We start from the raw sequence: 24165 nt of genomic DNA, 5'->3' as shown, positions 1-24165 counted from the left end.
GCGTGGGGGCCCGTGGAAGGCGGGGAGACTCGCTCCCTGCCCCACAGAGACTTTTTGCCTGCGCTGGGTTTGGGCCACGCTCAGGTGTTGCCTGTGGAATTAACTACTCATTGAACAGCGCAGAATCTCCACAGCGGACAAAAGCCAAAGTCGTTCCAGGACCCTGGTGATCCAGCCAGACGTGGTTCTGCTGGAAATGGTGGAATACTAGCCCTCGACAACTCGTATGTCCACAGGATCCAAGGAACGTGCTGGCTGCTGTTATGGGCTGTGGGTTGGCCAGGGAGTTCTCTGTTCTTTCTGCGAGACTGGGTGTGGGCGTCCTGTCTGTCTCCTTTCTGTACCTGTCTGCCTCTCTTTTCTGTCTCTGGAAGTGACTTGGGTCTGGCTGTTTCTTCGCATTTGATTCTGAAAGGCAGCTGAGGACCCAGCCTCTGGGGATTCCAGATGTCCTTGTCTGCCTGCTCTGCCTTCGGGTTCTCTCGGGAACGCAGACCCCCACAGCCCGGGTGGTTACACCCTCAGCGGTGCAGAGCTGTGTCAGCGACCCAACAGGGAGCCGGGTCTCTCCCCTCCATTCTCCAGGACATCTCAGATGAGGCCGAGAGGGGACAGTGTCAGCTGAAATACTGCCCGTGTGGTGCCTGGCTGGAGCCATTACTTACCTGGCCAGGTCACAGTGTTCACTCGATGTAAATGCCTATGCTGTAGTTTCTTTATTGTAGGTTCTTTATTGCGTGCAGTTATTCATTTACCTGAGCAGTGTTTACTTTGGTCATAATGACCTTTCAATAGTTTTCTTTTTCTGAATGAGGCATGTATGCTGAGTTCTTCCTTTTACACTGGGCTTCTGTTTGCATTACATGTAACTTTGTGTTATATATGTTAGAGTTCACCCTGAACTAATTGAATTATTTAGAATATAATTATTTAAAATGCATGATATCAAACATAAATAAGTAATCTATACTTTTATTTTTGAAAATTCAGACCCATCAAACAAATTGAGATTTTTTTTCCTTCTATTTTGAAAACTTTTTTTTAAAAAAAAGATTTATTTATTTATCTGAAAGGCAGCATTTGCAGAGAGAGAGAGAGAGAGCGAGAAAGGTCTTCCATTTGCTGGTTCATTCCTCAAATGGCTGCAATGGCCAGAACTGAGCCGATCTGAAGCCAAGAGCCAGAAGCTTTTCCTGGGCCTCCTACATGTATGCAGGGCCCCAAGCACTTCCATCTTCCACTGCTTTCCCAGGCACATTAGCAGGGAACTTTATTGGAAGTTGGGAACCCATTCTCAGACAAGAAGTGGTCCTGTTCTGTGGCACCCATATGGGATGCTAATGTCACAGGCAGCTGTACTCTCTATATCACAACACTGGCCCTGAGAACATTCTCTTTTTTAAAAAAAAATTTATTTATTTATTTGAAAGTCGGAGTTACACAGAGAGAGGAGAGGCAGAGAGAGAGAGAGAGGTCTTCCATCTGCTGGTTCACTCCCCAAATGGCTGCAATGGCCAGAGCTCTGCCTATCCGAAGCCAGGAGCTAGGAACTTCTTCCTGGTCTCCCACATGGGTGCAGGGGCCCAAGGACTTGAACCGTTTTCTGCTGCTTTCCCAGGCCACAACAGAGAGCTGGATTGGAAGAGGAGCAGCCGGGACTAGAACCGGCACCCATATGGGATGGCAGTGCTTCAGGTCAGGGTGTTAACTCGCTGCGCCACCGTGTTGGCCCCCTGAGAACATTCTTTAAAAAAAAAAATACTGTACTCTATAGCCTTTTACACGTTCAGTTAAGTTTTTCTCATCAGAGTAAAACATTAATTTGAAAAAAATCATAATTTTAGATTTTGGCATAATTAAACCAAAGTTGAGCAACTATTTGATGTTAAGTGGCAAGTTTATGACTAGTTTTGAATTTTCATAATACATTGAATTTATATATAATTTATATATTATGTTATATATATTACTATATTTATATATAATTAGATCTAAATGAGAATAAGGATGTGAGTTGTTTGTTGTTTTGCTTATGAAACTCAGATGAGCAGCTTAAGCTTTTCTGCTGTGAACTTTTCAGTTTACTGTGTGGCTGCCTTCCTTTTGAAATCCCTGCTGGCTTGCAAGTATTTAAATACTGTGAGTTGTTATTAGCTCTATGTTGGCAAGTAATCAAAGCTGGCCAGGAAGATCCTGGGGAAAGCGGAGGTGTCTGTGCGATGATCTGATAGTGGAGAAGCAGGTGTGCCAGCCAGATCATAAAATCAGATACAAAGAAGAGGGAGAGGAATGTCAACCAGCAGAGAAGGCAGACAGAGGAAGTGGTGGCGACCTTGTCTGGTGTAGGGCTCCTGCTTACCTTGACCTCGGCAGAGACCGGATGCTCTGGGTAGATGAACTTGGTATTGAAAAATTCTTCCGCATATTTTTATTGGGTTCAATTTCATTTTGTGGCTTTAAATACTACAATGAAATGGAATGGGTTTTAAGATTTGTCTTGATTACTGTTAATTTTTCACCTGTTCTCTTCAATTACTCCCTGGAATGTGGGGTACATGTGGTCCTGTGCTGTGAGCCTCCCTGGGCGGCTGTGGCACGTTGAATCTTGGCGTTTGGTCATCACAGGAGACGGAGTGTCCAGCTCTCGCTGCAGATGTGCCCCGAACAAGCCAGGTTTCTCTCCTTCCTTCCTTCCACACTTGTCATCCCCGCGTTTTTCAGAATTTCAGAAAGCTCATGGCAAGAGAAAGGGCAGCTACGCCTGACTTCCACGTAGTCCTGGGTTTCGGAGTTCGGTTAAGTCAGCCTTGCCAACAAGGTGCATGGTGAAGTGCATCCCAGACAGTGTTCTTCTGGGTTAGGATGTGAGTGTCAGTGTCACTTTGTAGGACACAAAATTCTAGAAAAGAAAAGAAACAGAAAGTAAAAGGAGTGAGAGCAGTGCCTGGAAATCATGATTTTTTAAAAAAAATATTTATTTATTTGAAAGTCAGAGTTACACAGAGAGAGAAGGAGAGGCAGAGAGAGAGAGAGAGAGGCAGAGAGGTCTTCCATCTGTTGGTTCACTCCCCAGATAGCCCCAACAGCTAGAGCCGTGCCCATCCGAAGCCAGGAGCTTCTTCCAGGTCTCCCACATAGTTGCAGGGGCCCAAGGACTTGGGCCATCTTCTACTGCTTTCCCAGGCCATAGCAAAGAGCTGGATTGGAAGTGGAGCAGCCAGGACTTGAAATGGCGCCGATATGGGATACTGGCACTATAGGCGGCGGCTTTACCCGTTATGCCACAGTGCCAGCCACATGAGATTTTCTTAAAGAGAATGAGTTCCAGTTATTTAAAATTTAAATTAAAATTTTGTCTTAGAAAATAAGAGGTCAGTTACAGACTGAAAGCATTTATTTGGTTTTCATTGATTAATGTCAGTAACAGTAGAAATTAGAGGGAAAAAACTGCTGCAATTTTTAAAGTTCTAGCTTTACTCTTTAAAAGCTTTTTTATTTACAAGTGTGTGTGTGAAAAGTCAGATTTTCCATAAGTATAGATATGCTAATATACGATAAAGCTAAAATTTTCTTTCTTTCTTTTTTTTTTTTTTTTTTTTTTTTTTTTGACAGGCAGAGTGGACAGTGAGAGAGAGAGACAGAGAGAAAGGTCTTCCTTTGCCGTTGGTTCACCTTCCAATGGCCGCCGCGGCCGCTGCGGCCGGTGCACCGCGCTGATCCGAAGGCAGGAGCCAGGTGCTTCTCCTGGTCTCCCATGTGGGTGCAGGGCCCAAGCACTTGGGCCATCCTCCACTGCACTCCCTGGCCACAGCAGAGAGCTGGACTGGAAGAGGGGCAACCAGGGCAGAATCCGGTGCCCCAACCGGGACTAGAACCCGGTGTGCCGGCGCCGCAAGGTGGAGGATTAGCCTAGTGAGCTGCAGCGCCGGCCTAAAGCTAAAAATTTCAACAGATTTTGTGGTACTGCATAAAAGCTCATATTTTATGTCAAATGCCAGAGAACTGAGAGTCGTAGAATTTTATTTCCTTTCTGGATTATGTGAATTTTTGCCAAGATTCTTACATCCAAACAGTTGGCTGCTGACTGTTAAAAACAAAAACATTAATGGGCTTTTTTTTTTTTGCTTAAAAATATATTGGGCAATAGATAGTATCTGAATCGGTAACAAAAATGATAAATTCTTTATTCTCTCTTTGTGTAAATAAAAGGTTTAGCGATTACAATTGGAGACCATTAACAGGGCGTCTAAATAGTATTTAAAGTGTTTATCAGATGCTGATTTTTCAAGATCCGGTGAACTTCACATAAGAATCTGGCTTTCCCGGTGCTTGTGGCTAAGGGATGATGGGCAGCACTGCTCTGCCACTGGCCCCCCCGCACTGTGGCGCCCTAGAGGCCCACACCGGCGCTGCCCCCAGCACCCTGCACTCGCTCTCCCTGTGCTTTCAGCCTGCGCCTGTAGGCACTGGCTTTGCATCCTTAACTCAAACACAAAACGTATATACTGCGCATGAGTCTGAAAACCAGCTTTCAGTGTCACTGAATTCCATTCTAGAATTCTGGGTGGTACATTAAAAATATCATGAATATTTTCATGTTCACCGGATCCCCTGTTCAGCAGAAATGTGGGTTTTATTTATTTATTTATCTATCTATCTGAATAGCAGAGTTAGAGGGAGAGTGACATTTTCTATCCACTGGTTCACTCCCCAAATGGCCACAACAGTTGGGGCTGGGCCAGACTGAAACTAGGAGCTTCTAGGTCTTCCACATGGGTGCAGGGGCCTAAGGACTTGGGCCATCTTCCACTGCTTTCCCAGGCACGTTAGTAGGGATCTGGATTGGCAGTGGAGCAGTGGGGACTAGAACCAGTGCCCATGTCGGGTGCTGGTGCGGCCAGGGGACAGCTTAACCTGCTACGCCACAGCACAGGCCCTGTAAGTCTTCTTTAACATGCAGTGTTGGTGCTCAGTGTTGCACTGCACTTCGTTTTATTGACTGATCACCTTGTGAGTGAAGGCATTTGTCCAATAACTGTTTCTGACTTAGGCTCTTCAGACATGTGGCTAATCTTCTAAACAGGCCACAGGAAATTGAAATCTAATCCTTCAACCACCTTCACCAGCACCCACTGTGGACACCACTGAGTTAGGCAAAGTTGACAAAGAAACAGTTTCTATCTCAGGGAAATGCAGCATACAGGCAGGAGAGAAGCAGGAAGTGAGCAATGCGCCTCAGAACCTGAGGATAGCCCTTGGGGAGCGAGCCAGCAGTCCAACCCAGACTGCAATATGTGATGTGGGTGCATTAACCGCCAGACCCAGTATCCTCCCAAAGATTCACTTATCTGTTAGATTAGATCTAAATTTGTCAAATTAAGGCTAAAGATCTTTTCATTTCTGAGATGTTAGCTGAAGCTCACAGAAGACGGGTCTTTTTCAAACTTGCACAGTGAGCTATGGTAGTCAGGCGACCAGAACCCAAACCTCATGCTCCTTCTCCAGTACCCCCTCCTCTGCAGCCTGTTAGCCCTGCAGGTGTGGCTCAGCGTTGGGTTACATCCACCAGATGGATCAGCTGGGGAAAGCTAACAGACCTATTAATATTGTTGCAGGAAAATATGTCCTAAGGGGGACCAACAGAGTCAGGGCTCCTTGGCATGTACTGCTACTGCAAGGGGGTGAATGGCTGTCCACCTTTACCCAGGACTGCGGACTGGCCTGGGGACACGGGATCTCCAGGGCAGAAAATGGGAGACTTGGTCGCTCTCCCTGCAAATGTGTGCATGCATAAAGTCCCACGATAACGACTGAAGAGGCAATGCGTTCGTTTTTTGCATTTGATTCCTGTCCACCCCCCCAAAGTTTGCCCATGACTTGCAAAACTTGGTTCTCAAAGCATGTGGATTTGGTTATATTATTTGCCTCTAAAGGTAAAATATTGTGATGTTTGTATAGTTCCATGCTGCCCTCTAGTGTCCAAATTCCACAGGACCTTGGCAGTGTGCACTTTTTTTTTTTTTTTTTTTTTTTTTTTTTGACAGGCAGAGTGGACAGTGAGAGAGAGACAGAGAGAAAGGTCTTCCTTTGCCGTTGGTTCACCCTCCAATGGCCGCCGCTGCAGCCGGCGCACCGCGCTGATCCTGGCAGGAGCCAGGAGCCAGGTGCTTTTCCTGGTCTCCCATGGGGTGCAGGGCCCAAGCACCTGGGCCATCCTCCACTGCACTCCCTGGCCATAGCAGAGAGCTGGCCTGGAAGAGGGGCAACCGGGACAGAATCCGGCGCCCCAACCGGGACTAGAACCCGGTGTGCCGGCGCCGCAAGAGTGTGCACTTTTAAATTTAGCTGTCAATAGTCCAAAGTTTTGTCACAAAAACAAAGCAACTAGTCAAATTAAGTCAAAGGATTATTAGTAACTAGCCAACATTAGGAGTTCTTAAAATTGTGAAATATGGCTATTTTAGATGGCTTGAGAATTTGCTTTTTGATTTTTCCATCTAGTAGTCTTTCCTGCAAGATGCCTTCCATAGTGTGGTTTGGAAACTTGTGGTTGAAGGACACTCTGCATGGAGGACAGTATCCTTTTCCCAAGTGCATAGGCGTGCATTCCCATGAGGTGAACACACCGTGAACAGAACACCCGCCCCTTAGCCACCCCTCCTCTGCGTGTAACCGCTGACTTGGATTTAACATCGTCAGGTTGCTCAATTTTTTGTTTCGCGCTTTGTGTCAGTGAAACAATACAGTAGGTGCGCTATTGTGTTCAACCTGAGCCACACGGAAACTAGGAGACAGTTACCCAGAGACCAGCAAGGCCTCAGTCACTGCCTCTTGTGGCCGTGTTCCCTGGAGTCTTCTCTGGGGCTGAGCAGAGGTGTGCGGGGAGTATGTGTGTGTGCGCGTCTCTGTGTGTACATGTGTGTGCGTCTCTGTGTGTGCGTGCACCTGTGTGTGGGCGTGTGTGTGTGCACGCGTGTGCGTGTGCATGCACCCACACGCTTGCACCTGGACCAGCAGGACCAGGTCACACGCGTGCCTTAATCCCGGGTGACTTCTGTCTCCAGAGTTGCCAGTGCACGTCGCTCCTTTGAGGAGGGTCCGTGTGAACAGGATGCGTCACCTTCAGTGGAAATTCATCTTCTCAGAGGACTGGCTCCTGTCTGCAGCCCTGTTTGTAGGGTGGATGGGGGGGGGGGCGGGGGACGAGGGCCGAGTGCGTCCTGCTCCCTGAAAGCCCCGCATCACGTGGTAACGGCCCTCGTCCCTTCCTCTTACGCAGCCTTGGTATCATCTACGGCTTTGTGGCCAACCACCAGGTGAGGACGCGGGTGAAAAGGACGCGGAGACTGGCAGACAGCACCTTCAGAGACCTGCGGACCTTCTTGGACCAGACTCCGAAGGTGAGGAGCGCGATCTGCGTGTCCCACAAGAACTTTGTGCTTTTGGCTGTCCAGAGTTCCTGTGCAAGGCGGAACCTTCTAGAAGCCCAGTGAATCAGTGTAGATGGCTGTTACTGGCTAATGTCCCAGGCAAAGAAGTAAAGACTCCGCAAGTCATTTTCAAAAGAATACAAGAGCATTGTTTCGGGCTTGCTGTTTTTATGTTGTTTTATTTTATTTTGGCATAAAAAGTTAGAATATAGATTCTAAAATTGCTTAACTTTAAAAAAAATCACCAAGAACTTTTACTGGTTATTTCTTTTTTTTTAAGATTTATTTATTTATTTGAAAGAGTTACAGAGAGGCGGGGGGGTGGGGGAGGCAGAGAGGTCTTCCATCTGTTGGTTCACTCCCCAGATAGCCACAACAGCTAGAGCCGTGCCCATCTGAAGCCAGGAGCCAGGAGCTTTCTCTGGGTCTCCCACGTGGGTGCAGGAGCCCAAGGACTTGGGCCATCTTCTACTGCTTTCCCTGGCCATATCAGAGAGCTGGATTGGAAGTGGAGCAGCTGGGACTTGAACCGGTGCCCATATGGGATGCTGGCACTGCAGGTGGCAGCTTTACCCGCTACACCACAGTGCCGGCCCCTGGTTATTTCTTTTTAAAATGTTTGATTCAGGATCCTTTTGTCTGTGTTAAATCTCATCGTTCTCCTGTGGCTTTCAACCTTGGAAGGAGAGATTGCATGTAATTTTTTGGCTTGTTTTCCCAGCAAATCAAGTACATATTGGCCCAGTACAACACCACCAAGGACCTGGCATTCTCCGATTTGAACAGTGAGTGAAATTGCAAGTTGCATTGGACTTTTGTTTGCTTCTTTGTTTGCTTTGGCCACAGAAGAGGGAATGGAGGGGGAAAACAAAGAAACAGCTTACGATTCCGTGAGCAGAAGCTCACATTTGTTGAAAGTGGCTGTCTTGGGGTGAGCAGGGCCTTTTGGTATTATCCTGACTTTGTTTCTTGGGAGGCACTTGCTTTCCTGTGGGCACAGCACCTTCACGCCCTGCGTGAGAGGAAGCACAGCCCTGCCCACCACAAAGAGCTATCTGGTCTGAAAGTGGACAGTGCCTGGCCAGCGGCACAGCAGTCACACACAGCTGCAGACGACCGTGTGCCCCTCTATAAATACGAACCCCATCCATCTGTGTGGCGACTTGTTCACGGGGCCCAGTCTCTGGGGGGACTTTGAAGAGTCAGACAAAAATCTACATGCCGGAATCTACACCTGGCTGACGGCTGGACTGAAAAGCCCAGCTCGGAGGCCGTGGGAGGAGAGCAGGTGGAGAGGGCTGTGTGGACCCCTGGAGCCTGTCTTCACTCTGCCTTCTGCTCCTTTGAATCTAGATATTAACTCAAAACTGGGAGGTGAGATCTGTGGACAACTGAAGCCGGTGGTGATTCCAGTCCTCGATGAGATCAAGGCCATGGCCACAGGTAAGCCCGTGGCAAAAATGATGGAGAATATCCCACCCAGGAGTCCCCAGGCCTCAGGGGACTGTCCTCCTTCCTTGTTTCCCAGAGGGCTGGCCAGAGGGACCGCTGGGGTCTCGACCACACACAGACCAGGCAGACACCTGGCGTTCTTTGTTTTCTGTTACGTTTGTGCCGGAGCTGCGGTGGTGATGGTGCGAAACTCATCTCAAACAGGGTGGCGGCTTTCACTAGGGGCCACCACTTCTTTTTGCAAGTAAAATTTTATGGGTGAAATTTATATTTATTAAATAAAAGCTTTCTATTAAAAAAAAAAGTTTTATGGGGACATGGCCGTGTGCCTTTGTCCCACTGTCGTCTCTGGCTTCGCACTGTGACGGCAGTGTTGAGTGGATATAATGCATGCCACAACACAAGCCCTGACTGTCTGCTCTCAAGGCTTCTGCAGGAAAAAGCTGTGGACCCCTGGTACAGAAGATGAGACCCCCATAGAATTCTAGGTTCTTTAAGTTTCCTTCTTTCCTTTCCTTTTCCTTTTCCTTCCTGATTTACTTATTAATTTGAAAGTGAGAGAGAGAGAAAGAAACTTTTATCTGTTGATTCACTCCTCAAATGGTCATAATGGCCAGGGCTGGGCTAGGGTGAAGCCAGGAGCCAAGAGCTTCATCTGGGTCTCCCATGTGAGTGGTGGGGGCCCAAGCACGTGGGCCCTCTTCTACTGCTTTCCCAGGCCATAGCAGGGAGCTGGATTGGAAGTGGAGCAGCCGAGACTCAAATGGGTGCCCATGTGGGATGCTGGCATCACAGCAGTGGCTTGATCTGCTATGCCACCATGCTGCCCTCATTGGAGTTTCTTGATTATTATCTTTTCATTTTCCCCTTGGAAGGACAGCTTTTAGCAGCAAGGAGTCTCTGTATGTATCTTAAACTACACAGCCATGGTATAAGGAACAGAAACATGGATTTTCAAAAAGTGCACCCTCCCTCCCTCCCTCCCTCCCATCCATCCCCACCCATCCTTCCTTCCCCCTTGCTTCCTCCCTCCCTCCTCACCTCATCCCTGCCTGTCATTCCAGCCTCACTTCCTGTTTGAGACTAACCCTGGGTCTCTTCCCCTTCTTTTTAGAAAGACACCAAGTCCTATTGGATCAGGGTCCCGCCCTCATGACCTCAGTTAATCTGTTTCCTCCCTAAAGGCCTTGTCTCCAAATGCGCTCACACTGGGAGCTGGGGCTTCAGCACAGGGATTGGTGGTGGAAGCCCTGAATTCAGCCCCGACAGTGGGGTATCGGGAGGAGTGGTGGAGCTGGGATACAGAACCCAGTCTGCCAAAAGCCTGTGTATGCCAGGCAGTGTTTGCATGCATGATGCTGCTGTGCCAACCATGGCAAGGCCACACTGGGTCCCTTGGCAGAGTTGGGACTCTGGGACTCTGGGGTTTGTGCAGCCGTAGGTGACGCCAGCATCCCTGCACCCTGGGTCCTGAGCCTCAGTGCACGTGAAAGATCTAAGATTTGTTTCCAGCTCAAATATTCTGCAGGGATCAAGGCTGTGCTAAAGTACACGATCAGGGGCTGGTGTAGTGGTGCAGCCACTGCCCGCAAAGCCTGCATCCCATATCGGAGCAAGAGTTCAAGTCCCAGCTGCTCTACTTCTGACTTAGCTCCTTGCTGATATGCCTGGGAAGGCAGCAGAAGACGGCTCGAGTGCTTGGGTCCTTGCTACCCATGTGGGAGATCCACGCGGAGTTCTGGGCTCCGGGCTTCAGTCTGGCCCAGCTCTGACTATTGCAGCCATTTGAGGAGTGAACCAGCAGGTGGAAGATTCTCTCTCTCTCTCTCTCTCTCTCTCTCTGTAACTCTGCCTTTCAAATAAATAAAGAATAAGTCCTTTTAAAAAAAAAAAGCTTACAAACAATGCACTGTGCTTGGCATTTACCTTTCCTTTCTGCCCAATGTTCTGACAATTTTTAATATTTGAATTATAGCACTTTCTATGTAAAAGACAGATTAGATTCTATTTTTCTCTGAGGGCTTCTTGTATTATTATTAAAGTTCTTTTCCTTCCTTCCTCTTTCCTTTCTTTCTGCCAATTTTTGTTCTTTCTTTTAAGGCAGCCTAAATAAGTTAAAGGTCAGCCTCTGGGTGTTGACAGAGCTTCATGAAGTATGTTTAATAATCTGACCCAGAAAAGTCTTGCTAAAAGTGCTCTCAGTTAGTGGACGCTGAGGAAGGCAAACACGCGCCAGTTCCTTTGTGCCCCTGGTGTTGGGGCTGCAGGTGGTGCAGAAGGAAATGGGCTCTGAGCTGATGAAATGTTAATGAACTAAAACCGAGAATCTGAAATGTCTTTTCCTCTCAGTTCAGATTCCTGATACATGTGGTTTTGATAGGCCTGGAGGGACTGCTGGTGAATGTTTTATAGGTTTCTGGAAAGTACCTATTTATTACCTCGACATCCTTCCTGGGACGTGACCAAGTATTACTTGTGACTCACAGCGTCTATGCGTGGTGCCTAAATGCCACCTTCCTGGACCATTGGTTTATTTAATCTTGGCTGTTGTCAATTTCCTGCTCTAAAATTACTCATCTTGAGTCAGAGTGGAAAAGGCCGCAAGAGGTAAACCTCAGGACGCTGAAACGGGAGGTGTGTGGTGAGGTGTGTGGTGAGGTGTAGTTCAGCAGGTGCACTTGCGTTCCGTTCTGGGTGACGGGTTGCTGAGCTTTTGTCTTTTGTGTTGCTGTGGTGGATGTTTATGGAGCCTCTACTGTGAGCTGGACACCAGGCTTCACACTCTGCTGTGGACGCTTGGAGGCCAGTAGGAGACAGGAGAAGCTGATGCCCAATCATTATTTGGTAGTCTTAATGTTAACATAATGATTGGACCGAAGTTCAAGAGCAAAGACTGCTTGAAGCAAATCCGGAGGTGTTCTGTTCAGATGAGGGTCAGACAGCCCAATTCTGGAGGCCTCCCTCGGTCTCTGGGTTGTGCCACCTGGTGAGACCTGGTTAGCACAGTAACATCATCTCCAGAGAGTTCAGCCCCCAAACCTGTTAGGCCGGGGCCTAGAATCATGGACTCTTGGAGTAATGAGGAAGTGACTCCCCCAGCTCCCAAATGTACAGCCACGGGCACTGAGTTCCTGAGAGGTGAAGGTGTTTGCCAGAGGTGCCACGGCCAGGTAGCAGCAGACCTGGGATGAGCCCTCAGCTCCTTTTGACGAGAGTCCGTGAGCAGCACCAGCTAGTATGTGGATGCACACACACACACGTGAAGGCGCTGCAGAAGCCTGTGGGAAATGCAGTGAAAAGATATAAATAAGCTGCAAAAATATTTTGAAATTCACACATAACAAAGATTCCTCGAAAAGCTCACAGAAAGGGCATATTGTCAAAAAAAAAAAAAAAAAAAAAAAAACAGGCCGGCGCCGCGGCTCACTAGGCTAATCCTCCGCCTAGCGGCGCCGGCACACCGGGTTCTAGTCCTGGTTGGGGCGCCGGATTCTGTCCCGGTTGCCCCTCTTCCAGGCCAGCTCTCTGCTGTGGCCAGGGAGTGCAGTGGAGGATGGCCCAGGTGCTTGGGCCCTGCACCCCATGGGAGACCAGGAAAAGCACCTGGCTCCTGGCTCCTGCCATCGGATCAGCGCGGTGCGCTGGCCGCAGCGGCCATTGGAGGGTGAACCAACAGCAAAGGAAGACCTTTCTCTCTGTCTCTCTCTCTCACTGTCCACTCTGCCTGTCAAAAAAAAAAACAAAAAACAAAACAAAACAAAAAAAAACTGTTTCTGGATTTCAAAGTCTTTTTGCACCAAAATAAATTTATCTTTCAATGCTATCTTCCCACAAACTTTTTGAAGTTCATTTGTGTTTGTGCATGCATGTGTGTGTATGCATGTATGTGTCTGGTTTTATTTATTTATTTTTAAAGATTAATTTATTTGTTTGAAAGAGTTACAGAGAGATGAGAGAGAGAGATCTTTGATCCGCTGGTTCACTCCCCACACGGCTGCCAGAAACCAGCAGCCAGGAGCTTCTTCTGGCTCTCCTGTGTGGGTGGCAGGGCCCCAAGCACTTGGGCCATCTCCCTCTCCTTTCCCAGGTGCATCAGCAAGGAGCTGCATTGGAAGTGGAGCAGCCGAGACATAAACCAGCGCCCATATGGGGTGCCGGCATCGCAGGCAGTGGCTTTTCCTGCTACGCCACAGCACCGGCCCCTGTGTGTCTCGTTTTAATACTCAGTTTTATGTGGTTTCCAGGGAAGGGTAGAGCACCCAATTTTTTAAGGGCACTCCCACTTTTCCTTGTAACAGCCCATGAGTGCCACACGTTTGTGGCCACAGAGTGGAGATCTACCAGATCTTAGAAGAATAGCGCCCTCTGGTTTAAATATCACAACTTTTCCCACAGAGACTTTTGTTTTTAAATTTAAAGACTTATTTGGAAGGCAGAGTGGCAGGAAAGGAGAGAGAGAGAGAGAGAGAGAGAGAGAGAGAGAGACTTAAAGAGATAGAGAGTGGCTCTTGTATCTGCTGGATCACTCCCCATCCAGCCCCAACAGCCAGGGCTGAGTCAGGCCAAAGTTAGGAGCCTGGGACTTCATCTGGGTCCCCCATGCAGGTGGCAGGGACCCGAGTATTTGAGCCATCATCTGCTGCCTTCCCAGGCACATTAACAAGGAGCTGGATCAGAAAAGAAGATCCGGGACTCAAACCAGCACCGTGATACGGGGTTCTGGCATTGCAAGGGGCAGCTTAACCTGCTGTGCCACAAGGCTGGCCTTCCGTTTCAGCATTTTAAGATGAGGGAATCAGCTCAGAGTGGTTCAGGAATCTACTTCTGGTCACACTGCAAGTAGCCAAGCTGCGGGATCTGCAGAAGACCAGCCTGGATGTAAATCCATGCTCTTAGCCGTTGCTCTGGGTTTCCTTCCAGCCACGACATGAACGGGTGGGCTCCGTGGCTACGTGGGCTGTAACTGCTTGGGATGGGGACTTGTTTGGACTGAGCTCTTCGAGTTTGGGCAGTGACACCTTTGCTGGCTGCAGGCAGCCACTTAATGCTGCGCCAAAATCCCCAACATGTTCCTGGGCTGGCGCATGCCCCCTGCTTCTTGTTTGAGAGGAATCCGTATGGGGGAGCTGGGCTGGGTGGGGGAGCTGGTGTGGGAGGCCAGCAGTGCCCCCACACTCCCATTCACAGCGGACTCCTCTGGCTACCATCCCATGTCATTTCCAAGTTCATCTCAAGTGCCTTTGGAGCCCTCTTGTAGGCGGCACGTGTGCTGGGCGTGCGTGCGCTGCTCTGAGGCAGGCTGCATCCCCACAGCCATCAGAGAGACCAAGGAGGCCCTGGAGAGCATGAAGAGCAGCTTGGACAGCCTGCACAGCAGCAGCGAGCAGCTGAACAGGAGTCTGACGGACGTCAGAACCAGCGTGGAGCAGTCCCTCCAGGACCCCCAGTGCCTGGTGCAGCCGGGCGTGGAGACTTGCAGCAGCATCCAGACCTCTCTGAGCCAACTGCAGGGCAACTCTGAGCTGGGTCAGGTGAGCAGGGGCTGGGGGCGGTGTGCTGCGACCCCTGGGCAGGGCCAGGCGTGGGTGCACCTGTCAGGGGCGCAGTGGGCTGAGTTGGACTGGGCTAACTCCCACGCCTCCCTGGGTCATCTGACCACCATGTAGGTTTACTGCAGCAGGAGCAGTGAAGTGAAGGGAGTCCCTGCTATGTAGAAAAGAAGAAAGGAATCAGAGTACATTCATGTAGATTCTTAAAATTTAAAATACAGCTGTGGGCGTTTGCCATAATCGTTAAGGTGCCACTTGGGACACCTGCACCCCATGTTGCAGTGCCTGGGTTTGAGTCTGGGCTTCTGCTCCCAATTCCGTCTTCCTGCTAATGCACACCCTGGGAGGCAACAGGGAATGGCTCAAGTTCTGGGTTCCTGGTGCCTGGCTTGGACCTGGCACAGCCCTGGCTGTTGTGGGCATTTGGGGAGTGAACCAGCAGATGAAAGATCTTTCCTTCTCTATCTGTCACTCTGCCTCCCAAAACAATAAGTCTTTCAAAAAGTAAAAATGTTATACTACTATAGTTTTAATGATCTGTGATTAATTTAAAATTTACTGTATATAGGTGAAATGGTCATTTTTCCATTCAATTATTTTTTATAGCCATAGTCTGTATTCCCACTAAACTAGGGTCATTTTGCTTTTTACTTGTTGAACTTCTTATTCGGTGAAGTACTAAGCCTTTTTACTGTATATTTAGAATATGTTATCTCAAAAACTAAAAAGAAAAGGAGAAGGAAGGAGGATGGGAGGGAGGGGGAGGAAGGGAATTTAATCATTACGTTCTTAGAATTGTATCTACAAATTGAATCAGCTATAAAATAATTAAATTTAAAATAGAAACAGGAATTAATGTAAAAAAGTAATGCTTAAAATAGGTATAGTTTTTTACTTTCATATTTCATCAGTCGATCTCCTATGAAGCACTTCTAGGCGACGTCTCGGTTTGCAATCCACTCTCATCCCTTTTGGAATTATTAAGGTTTTTTTTTCATTCTTTCTGAAGTTTTGTGGTCTTTTAAGTTCATTTACTTATTTATTTAAGAAAGAGAGAGAGAGAGCTGCCATCCAATGGTTCATTCCCCAAATTCCCGCAGCAGCTGAGGCTGGGCTCGGCTGAAGCTGGGAACTCGATCTGGGTTTCCCGCGTGGGTGTCTGGGATTGGTGACTTGAGTCGTCAGCGCAGCCTCCCGGGGTCTGCGTTAGCAGGAAGCTGGATTCAGGAGCTGAGTATGAAGGTAACTACTAGGCCAAATGCCTGCCCTGAAACAGTTATCTAGTCTTTAAAGTTTTATTTATTTATGTGAAAGGAAGGGTGACAGAGAACGAGAGATATGGATCTTCCAGCCACTGGTTCATTCTTCAAATGCCTGCAACAGCCTGGGCCGGGCTAGGCCAAAGCCAGGGGTCAGGAACTATAATCCAGGTCTCCCACATGCATGGCAGGGACCCACCTGGGCCGTTATCTGCTGCCTCCCAAGAAGCTGGCCCGGAAGTAGAGAGACTCCGTCTCAGGCACTTGGATGTGGGATGTGGGTGTCCCAAGCGATGGCTTACTCCACTGCACCCTAACAATCTGCCTCTCAGACAGTTATTTAGCGCTGAGCTGCAGGTAAGTTGTTTAGAGGTATTTTTTTTTTATTTTAATGTGCCTTCAAAATGCAGACAAGGTACACGCGTAGGACATGGAACACCCGCCTGCAGCCTTGGTCACGTTCTGCGGGAGGAACACTCCGTCCCGTTTGCTTTGCCATATCATTTTCTGTTTGCCCATCTACTCCCATTGCAAGCTGCATAAATGCATACAATGCTAGGCCTTTTGTTCTTTCCTGAAAAGATAAGTGGAGGATAAGTTACCGACTTCACGTCTCTTTGCCCCTACGTGTTTTAGGGCATTTCCACTTTACATAACCATCATGTGGTTATCAAGATCAGGGCACGGAACACTGACCCACACTACCGTGGCCTTTTTCAAGGGTCTCTTCCTCCTCCAGCCCGGGCTCCAGGCCTGGCTCATGTTGTAGTTGGCTCTCTCTCCTTTTCATCAGGAGTAGTTTCTCAGTCTTTTTCCTTTTGTGACACTGATTTTTTTTAGCAGGCCGTTTGTTGTGCAGAGTAGCTTCCCCTTAAGGTGTGTCTGATGTCCTCTCGTGATTAGATGGAAGTTTCTCATACAGTGCCGGCCACAGAAATGTCACAGAGTGAGGCCGCGTCCTGGGCACCACCTGGAGAGAGGCCGCGTCTTGCTGATCCCTGCAACGCTCCCTGCAGGTTCAGGTCCACGTTTAGCCCTCAGTGGAAAACCCAGTCCGGTCTGCACAGGAACACAGCCACTGACTGGGTGACTTTTCAAGGTCACGTTCAAAGGTTGCAGCCTACTTTCTCCGACAACATGCAGTTCTTGCAAGTGTGAGGTCACAGATGTTGCATCTGTGCTGATTTCTTTGCCTCATTTCTAGCTGGGTACAGCAAGAGACCTCCAGACAGCCACAGGCTGCTGCTTGTCGGGGCCGTTCTGAGTGCCAAGTGATTTCCCCCAACGATGCTGTTTCGTACAAAATACACTGAGGCCCTGCTCCGTAATAAAGTCACTTTGCAACTTGGCTGCAAAAGGACTTTTTTTTATGAGGAATCATTTTGTGGATAACCTCCTTGCCTTATGTTTTGTTTTATAAAATTCCAGCTCCCATCAGTGGATGCAGAACTTAACAAAGTTAATGATGTTCTGAGTACTGATTTGGATGGCATGGTTGAACAGGTATGTTGTTTGTTTGTTTGGAAAAATGCAGTAGCTTGTTTTATATCATTAGTACGTAAGAAAATAGAAACCAGCAAAAAAAACAAAACAAAACAAAACAAAACACCAAAGCACTGAAATTCTGCCCAAGGGTTGCCATGAAGGGGGATAGCTATTATCTTCCAGGTAAGTTTGTTCACCATTTCAGTTCAAGACACTTTTGCTAAGCTCCTACTAAGTGCAAAGCCCCATGTGCTACAGAAAACCCCAAACACCCTCTGCTTTCCTGGGCACGGAACTTAGCAGGTACAGTGCCAGACCCCACAGGAGTTCTGATTCCAACTGCTGCTCGCTCTGTGACGCCTTAGCCACGCTGCTTTCTGGCTGCCACACGTGTGCACTTGCAATGCCTCTGCCTGGCACTCTCTTCTTTCTCCTCTTCCTTCGCCTTCCTGCTTAATCTTTAAAGCTTCCTACATCACTTCTGTAAGTAGGCCTTTCCTAGCACCTTGGCCAGGCCAAAATCTCTTCTAGTACATTCTCGCAGCATTGCAACTATTCTGCTAAGTTCTTCCTAACTGTAATTATTTCTTTAACATCTCTGTCCTCCCTGCTAGGCTGTTAGCCCCCAAAAGTCAGGGGCAGCATGGTCTAGAATACCATGATTTACCTAGGAGCTTACTAGCTGTTGCTATTTATGCAACCAGTAGGTACCTCATACACAGGAAACATGTTTGTAGATTATGGTTTAATAGAGTGCCCTGGGTGTACAGGAAAGGGAGAGGGAAGTTTCATGCTTGACTCAAAAGCATCTCACATTGATCAAATCCTTGTCTGTGTGTCCTGACAAAATAGGCATTTGAAAGGCTTGGTCATTGTCCCCTGTTGTCACCCTTTGTTAAGTGAAGGAACCTGAGCCAGGGAGCTGTGCGGCCCCTTCCAGCCTGAAGCCTCCCTGCCCGCTGACACTGCAAGTCTCAACACGGATAAATCCAGAGAGTCAGGCAAGGGAAAGTGGAGACCAGCAGGGCAGTGCGCACCCATCCCTCTGGAGCGTGTGGTGTAGCGGTGCTGGCGTGGACGCTGGCTGTCACCGTCAGTCTTCGGGCAGTTGAAGCCTGCAGTGTAGCGGTGCTGGCGTGGACGCTGGCTGTCACCATCAGTCTTCGGGCAGTTCAAGTCTGCGGAGTAGCGGTGCTGGTGTGGACGCTGGCTGTCACCGTCAGTCTTCGGGCAGTTGAAGCCTGCAGTGTTTCCCAGCACCCTTGTCCCCAGCAGAGCGTCAAGACACAATCAGTGCCCCCCGGGGGGAGAGTCGATATTTAGTGGAGTTCTTAGCTCTCGTGGGTTTAGCCCCGGAACCATAGAGCCTGGTTTCATTGCTGTCTTAGCCTTCCTTAATTCGTATGCTTGAGCTTTTCTGAAGCTGTGTTTGGGGACGTTATTGTGTGTGTGTGAGGCTGGGTCTCCATTTCACTTTGTGATTGCCCTGGAAAGCAAGATTCGGTTTTGCACAATTTGCTGTCTGCACGGGGTTTCCTACAGTGTGGGGGCCTCTCCATCCCAGCACTGGGGACGTTCAGATGTGGGGATGCTCAGATCTTGGTTGTGGGGTTCTCCGGGGCATTGTGGGACCTTTGGTAGTGTCCCTGGCCTGGACCCACGCAATGTTGGCAGCACCCCACAATCACCGTAGCCAGAATGTCTTCAGACAAAACGCCCTCCAGTCGAGAACCAGCGCCATGGATACGCGTATCCGTCCCAATTCCTAGGATCTGGGTGTTGATTTTACAGTTTTGGAGATGTTCCGTACGAAAGCTTGTAACACAATCGTTGATTCAAATTTTTTTTTTTTTTTTAAATTTCTAGAGGGTTTTTCTTTTTTAGATTCTTGATGACCATATTGCAATTTCAGCTTCAAGAAAAGTGTTATATTTTGAATTTACTTCTCTACTCCATCTCAAGCCGAAAAATGAGTACTAAGTCACCTGGTCTTCATTTTCCTGTGTGCATCCATTTATTTGAAATATTTTCTAGGGCTACAAATCCTTCAATGACATACCTGAGAGGGTACAACAGCAAAGCACGGCCGTCGTAGCAGGTGAGCTTCCTACTCTGAGGTCCTTCCGTCTCTCTCACTGTTGAGAATCGCATGGCTACAGTACACGGAAATGTGTTACTAAGGATGGCATTGCTCTTTTCTCCTTAAAAAAACTGTCAGGCTCAGACACGTGGTACAGCAGTGAAGTCTCCACTTGGGATGCCTGCATCCAATATCTGAGCACTGGGTCAGGCCCCGGCTACCACACTTTCCGCTCAGCTTCCTGCCAATATGCCTGAGAGGCAGGAGACAATGGCCCCAGTGAAAAGCCTGCATTGAATTCTGGGCTTCTGGGTTCAGCCTGGCCCAGTCCTGGCTGTTGTGGGCATTTGCAGAGTGGGTCAGAGGATAAAAGATCTCATTCTATCTGTCTCTCTGCTTTTCAAATAAAATGAAATCAAATACATTTTTAAAAAATTAAGCTGTTGATCAAAATAGAAAAGCTGTAAATAAAAAGTGGTCTCTCAGTTAAACCTTGAAAACCAAATGAACATCAGAGCTTTTCAATTAGAGAAACGATGTAGATTTTAAAAACATAATAATAATAATAATAATAATAATAATAATGGCCAGTGCTATATGGTGAGGGCTGCACTGGGGTGAACCCCTGTGTGTTCCTACAGATCAGACAACAGCCATAGAAAAGAGAATCATAGCCTGACTGTTTTCACTGGGGAAAAGCTAAGCATTGTTGCATTTTCTAAAAGAACTTAAAATTGTTTTTGTTTTGTTTGTGGAATCCTGTAGCTAAGAACTTATTTTGTCTTTAAGGAAGGTTTCCATTTGTCTGCTGAAGCTGCTACAGGGTGTTTAGGGCTCCCAAGGTTGCTTGGGGGCAGGAATAGCAGAGGCAATGCCTTCAATAGTGGCTTTGCGCTGCATCCGGTTGTGGTATCCGGAGTGAGCACCCAGAGGGAGAACTCAGTGTCCGCAGGCTTAGTGCAGAACTGCAGGGCACCAGGCTGGGCCGTTTGCTTGGAGAACTCCCTGAAGCTACGTACAGCTACCTTCTGTGTTTGTCAAAAAATCATTGTTTCTTTTTACCTTTGACCAAGTGGTTTTTAAAATATTCAGGTAGGAGTATTTGTGTTTGTTTGTTTGTTGTTTTTCTAATGGTGTTCCTTCACCCCATTAAGAGTTTGGGAAAAAGCTCTTTATCCTGTTCCATAGGCTTTAGATAGTTTGTGTTTAATATAAGATTCTACTTTGAAGTATGGGGATGTTAAAGATGGAGTTCGCAGCGTGAACTTCCCCTGCTAACATCAGAAGGCAAATGCATGCTGTGTGACTGTAGCCACCTGCTTACTAATCTGTCATTTTGTTTGTTTGTTTCCCCTCTCTGGACTTCTCCTGCCCGTGTGTGCACCTTCCCTTGTAAGTCTGACCAAGCAAAGCGCACGGCATGTGTGAGCGAGGCCCACGGCACGTGGGGTCACTGCCTAAACACACGGGAGGCCCCGCCAGCCTTGGAGTCAGGCGTTCATGGTCACCTCCTCAGCTCCCGCGTTGGGGTTCTGTCCTACCCCGAACGCACTTTCTGAGCGCCGGCTTCGTGCCAGGTTCTGCCAGGCGCTGGGGATGTGGGATGCAAAAGGCGCATCCTCTGCTTGACCTTTGGCCAGGCGTGCCCACACATATCATTTGTCACACCGACCACGCCAGGAGCCGAGGTGGGGAGAGGGCAGGGCAGACTTCGTGGGGAAAGCAGCCTGTAACTGAGGCCTGTAGAAAGGGTTTGCTGGGAAGGCCCAGCCACACACGCGAGAGCCCGGGGTGGCCCAGCCGGGGAGCTGTGCGGTGCGTGGGGGCGGCCATGCCACATAGCAAGGGCCCCCAGCCACCATGAGTCTACACATCACACTCGCAAAATTCCGCAGAGTTGTCTCAGCCCAGGGTCCTTGGGTGCTTTGTCACACAAACCACTGTGGAGCGCGAGCAACCCCCGGGGCTTGGCCACCCCATTCTGTGTCTTTGATGCCTCCATTTCACGGACTCTGAAAAGCCCACTTGGGAGCAGCTTCCTGCCCTACGAGTGGCCTTTTGGACCATGCTGCCATCTTCCTGGGCCCAGGGCGCTTCTGGGAACTGCTCCTCTGTCCTCTGCCTGCTGAGGCGAAAAGCTCCAACCCTCCCCCACCCTGCCCCAGCCCACTAAAGGAGCAGGGACTTTGGACCACTGGGGGTCCTAGTGTGTCCCTATCAAAAGCCTCCGTGTGGCCAACCTCAAAGCATTGGTGCAGGTGAGTGCACCCCAGGAAGTTTTGATCCTAGGCTAGGGCCTGTCACAGGTGACAAACACTTTCCCGAAAGCTGACATTTCTTTGATCTTGTCTCCTGTCTGAGGACCGGGAATACCCTTGATTTTTGCATGTAGGGGCCACACAGGTACTTTTTAAAGAAGTCCCAATGTATATGTCAAGTGAAATGTTAATGAAAATACGACCATACCTGGAGGAATCGCTCTTATTTATTTTCCAAAATCATGGAACGAGGACTTCCCCGAGTTAGACACACACAAGTTCCAGTCCCGTTGCCAGTGCTTTCTGAAAAAGAGATGTGTGGGCAGGTCATGGGACATCCCTGCCTCGGGTGGCTGTGAGTCCAGGGGGGACTGGCAATGCTGCCATCAGCAGAACGAGTGAGCTGTGACTGTGGAAGCACCTGGCACAGTAGATGTTCTCGCCACTGGATCCGTTTTAGTGTTATTATTATTTTTAGCAAAGTAAGTAGAAGGAAAAAAAAAAACACCCTGGCTTGACTTTGCTATCTCACTGCCATCTCACTCCCACCTTGCTCTCTGGTTAACTCATTGCTTTGCGATGGTCTCGGCTGTATTGATGCTTGCTGTAGAATCTTTAACATGTTAAACACAAACACAGCATGGGAAAAAGCCCAAGTTTGCCTTTTCTTCGATGTTTGAAAAACGCATAACCCAGGTGCCTTTGTTGTCAGAGATCAAAAAGGTCTTGGATTCCACTGGTTCAGAAATCGACAGTGTAACCCAACAGCTCCCTATCAAGGAGACACTGGACAATTTCATTGGTTACATGAATGAGTCTGAGAAGTACCTGCACGACATTTTGCCCAAGGTGGAAGAAGCTGACTCCTACTGGTGAGCGCCTCCTTTGAGCTCGTAGACCAGGAGAATGAAACTTGGTGTATGGGACAGGATAAACGTGTGAGGTGTCCCAAGGAGAATCTTAGGAGAGCAAATCCTGCAGCCCTAGGTGATGTTCATAACAAGAACAATACCTGGTCCCTTAGGTAAAACGGCCACTGAAATTGGAGTGGCTCAGAGCAGAGTTGTGTGGCTCCCCTGTGAGTCTGTCCAGTGTCCTTTTTCTAAAAATGTTAAAGACTGGAAAAAGCCACCTATTTAATGCCCTGCAGTGTTGACATCATTGGTGGCTTCTAGAATCTTCATTATAATTTTCAGGCATATAATGGGAGTTTGAAGCTTAAAAGTAATGAAGAGGGTCATTTGAAAAATATTCTCTTCAGGTTGTTTTATTTTTTTTAAAAAAGTAGAAGATAGTTCTTACTAAAAGAGCATCCTCTTCCTGGCTGTGAATTGCCCGGGTGAGAGCTTAGATGAGTGGCCACTGTGCACAAGGGTTAGAAATGCAGACGAGGCTCAGCCCTGGGGGGTCTGACGTCCCGGACAGAGCGCTGGGGAGGGAAGGGCTGGGGGGTGCAGAGACTGACGAGCTCCCTGACAGCTCAGTCGCACCTACCCCTGTGAAGCCCCAGCCCACGGTCTCTCAGCAGAACCCTGCATGCTGCCTCAGCCCATGAGAAGGGGAGACTCATTCCCATGGGGGTTCTTTCTCATGCAAGAGAACGAAGAGTAAGAAAGTAACAGTAACGGCTAGCTAGCGTTTTGGGGAGAATTACAGTGTGCCCACCAAGCACCTTGTACACGATGTCTCATTTAATATTCACCAAAATCTGAGTCCCCCAGGGAAATGTGGGCTCGAGGAAGTCAAGTTCAGCTAGAACATGGCAGAGGTTGGTTTTCAAGCTGTGGCTGAGCCATTGCCCTGTATTCGACAAGCTCCCTGGATCCCTGCCGGGTATCCACGCCAGCAGGTGTCAGGACAGACCTAAGCAGACCCTTTGTCCATGACCTTACCATCTCATTCGAGCTCCGTCTTACAAATGAGAAAGAACCATAGCACCATCTGTCCCCCTGTCTGCCATCCACTCTCCCACCCTCGTCCTCCTGCCCCAGGGCTTAAACTTGCTTTAAAAAGACATTTAACTAAAAGATGATTTATTATTAACACGAAAAGACTTCCTGAGGTCAGGATCTATGACTTATTTAATTTTGGTCTCCAGTATCTGGAACAAGCCTCCATGGCACAGCTGCTGACGGCTAGTGTGTAATTACAAGATTGCTCTTAATCCAATGAAAAGCTTCAGCGGTGACTTCTGTCAAGAGGAACCGGGCAGAAGCAAATTCTTAGGTTTCTAGTCTCTTAATTTGTACCCTGGGATACCCCTCAGCTTCTGGGAATGCCGGGGAGCCTTGGTGGGGAGGATCGGTTATCCTCAGCTGTCTCCCAGGAGCCTTGCGAAACGGAGCCTTGCATGCTGCAGACATCTGATTGGGGGTGCTCGGAACATTCTAAATACTCCACGTATCCGCCACATTGAGTGCTGCCGGGTCACTAAAGAGAGAAAGCCCAGGGGAAAAGAGCACACCACTTCCTTATCTGCAGGTTAATCGTGATCTGTCCACGTCTTGGTTATCGTTCCCATAGGCACTTGCGGCGTCAGGGACACGGAAGGCAGTTCAAAGTCAGAAGGGGCATTTCGATCTGTAGCCTTGGAGAAGCTTCCAAGCCCTATTCAAGGAACCCATGTAATACTTTTGGGGTTCAAGATAAGGA

General features: G+C 48.5%; 1 protein-coding gene across 4 annotated transcripts in view; it reads left to right on the top strand.

Moving 5' to 3' along the window:
* Positions 1 to 24165, top strand: part of PROM1 (prominin 1) — a 109503-nt gene that overhangs the window by 58419 nt on the left and 26919 nt on the right. For 3 of the 4 annotated variants that reach the window (XM_070069591.1, XM_070069590.1, XM_070069589.1), the window contains 7 exons: positions 7280 to 7400; positions 8152 to 8215; positions 8784 to 8873; positions 14196 to 14413; positions 17119 to 17193; positions 19210 to 19273; positions 22226 to 22385. In XM_070069591.1, the coding sequence (XP_069925692.1) occupies positions 7280 to 7400; positions 8152 to 8215; positions 8784 to 8873; positions 14196 to 14413; positions 17119 to 17193; positions 19210 to 19273; positions 22226 to 22385 (792 nt within the window). Of the gene's footprint in view, positions 1 to 7279; positions 7401 to 8151; positions 8216 to 8783; positions 8874 to 14069; positions 14414 to 17118; positions 17194 to 19209; positions 19274 to 22225; positions 22386 to 24165 lie in introns of all 4 variants that reach the window. The other variant, XM_070069588.1, reaches the window with a different exon arrangement.

This window comes from Oryctolagus cuniculus, chromosome 2 (genome assembly GCF_964237555.1).
Source record: "Oryctolagus cuniculus chromosome 2, mOryCun1.1, whole genome shotgun sequence".
Classification (NCBI taxonomy): domain Eukaryota; kingdom Metazoa; phylum Chordata; class Mammalia; order Lagomorpha; family Leporidae; genus Oryctolagus; species Oryctolagus cuniculus.
This window is presented reverse-complemented; position numbering and strand designations above follow the sequence as displayed.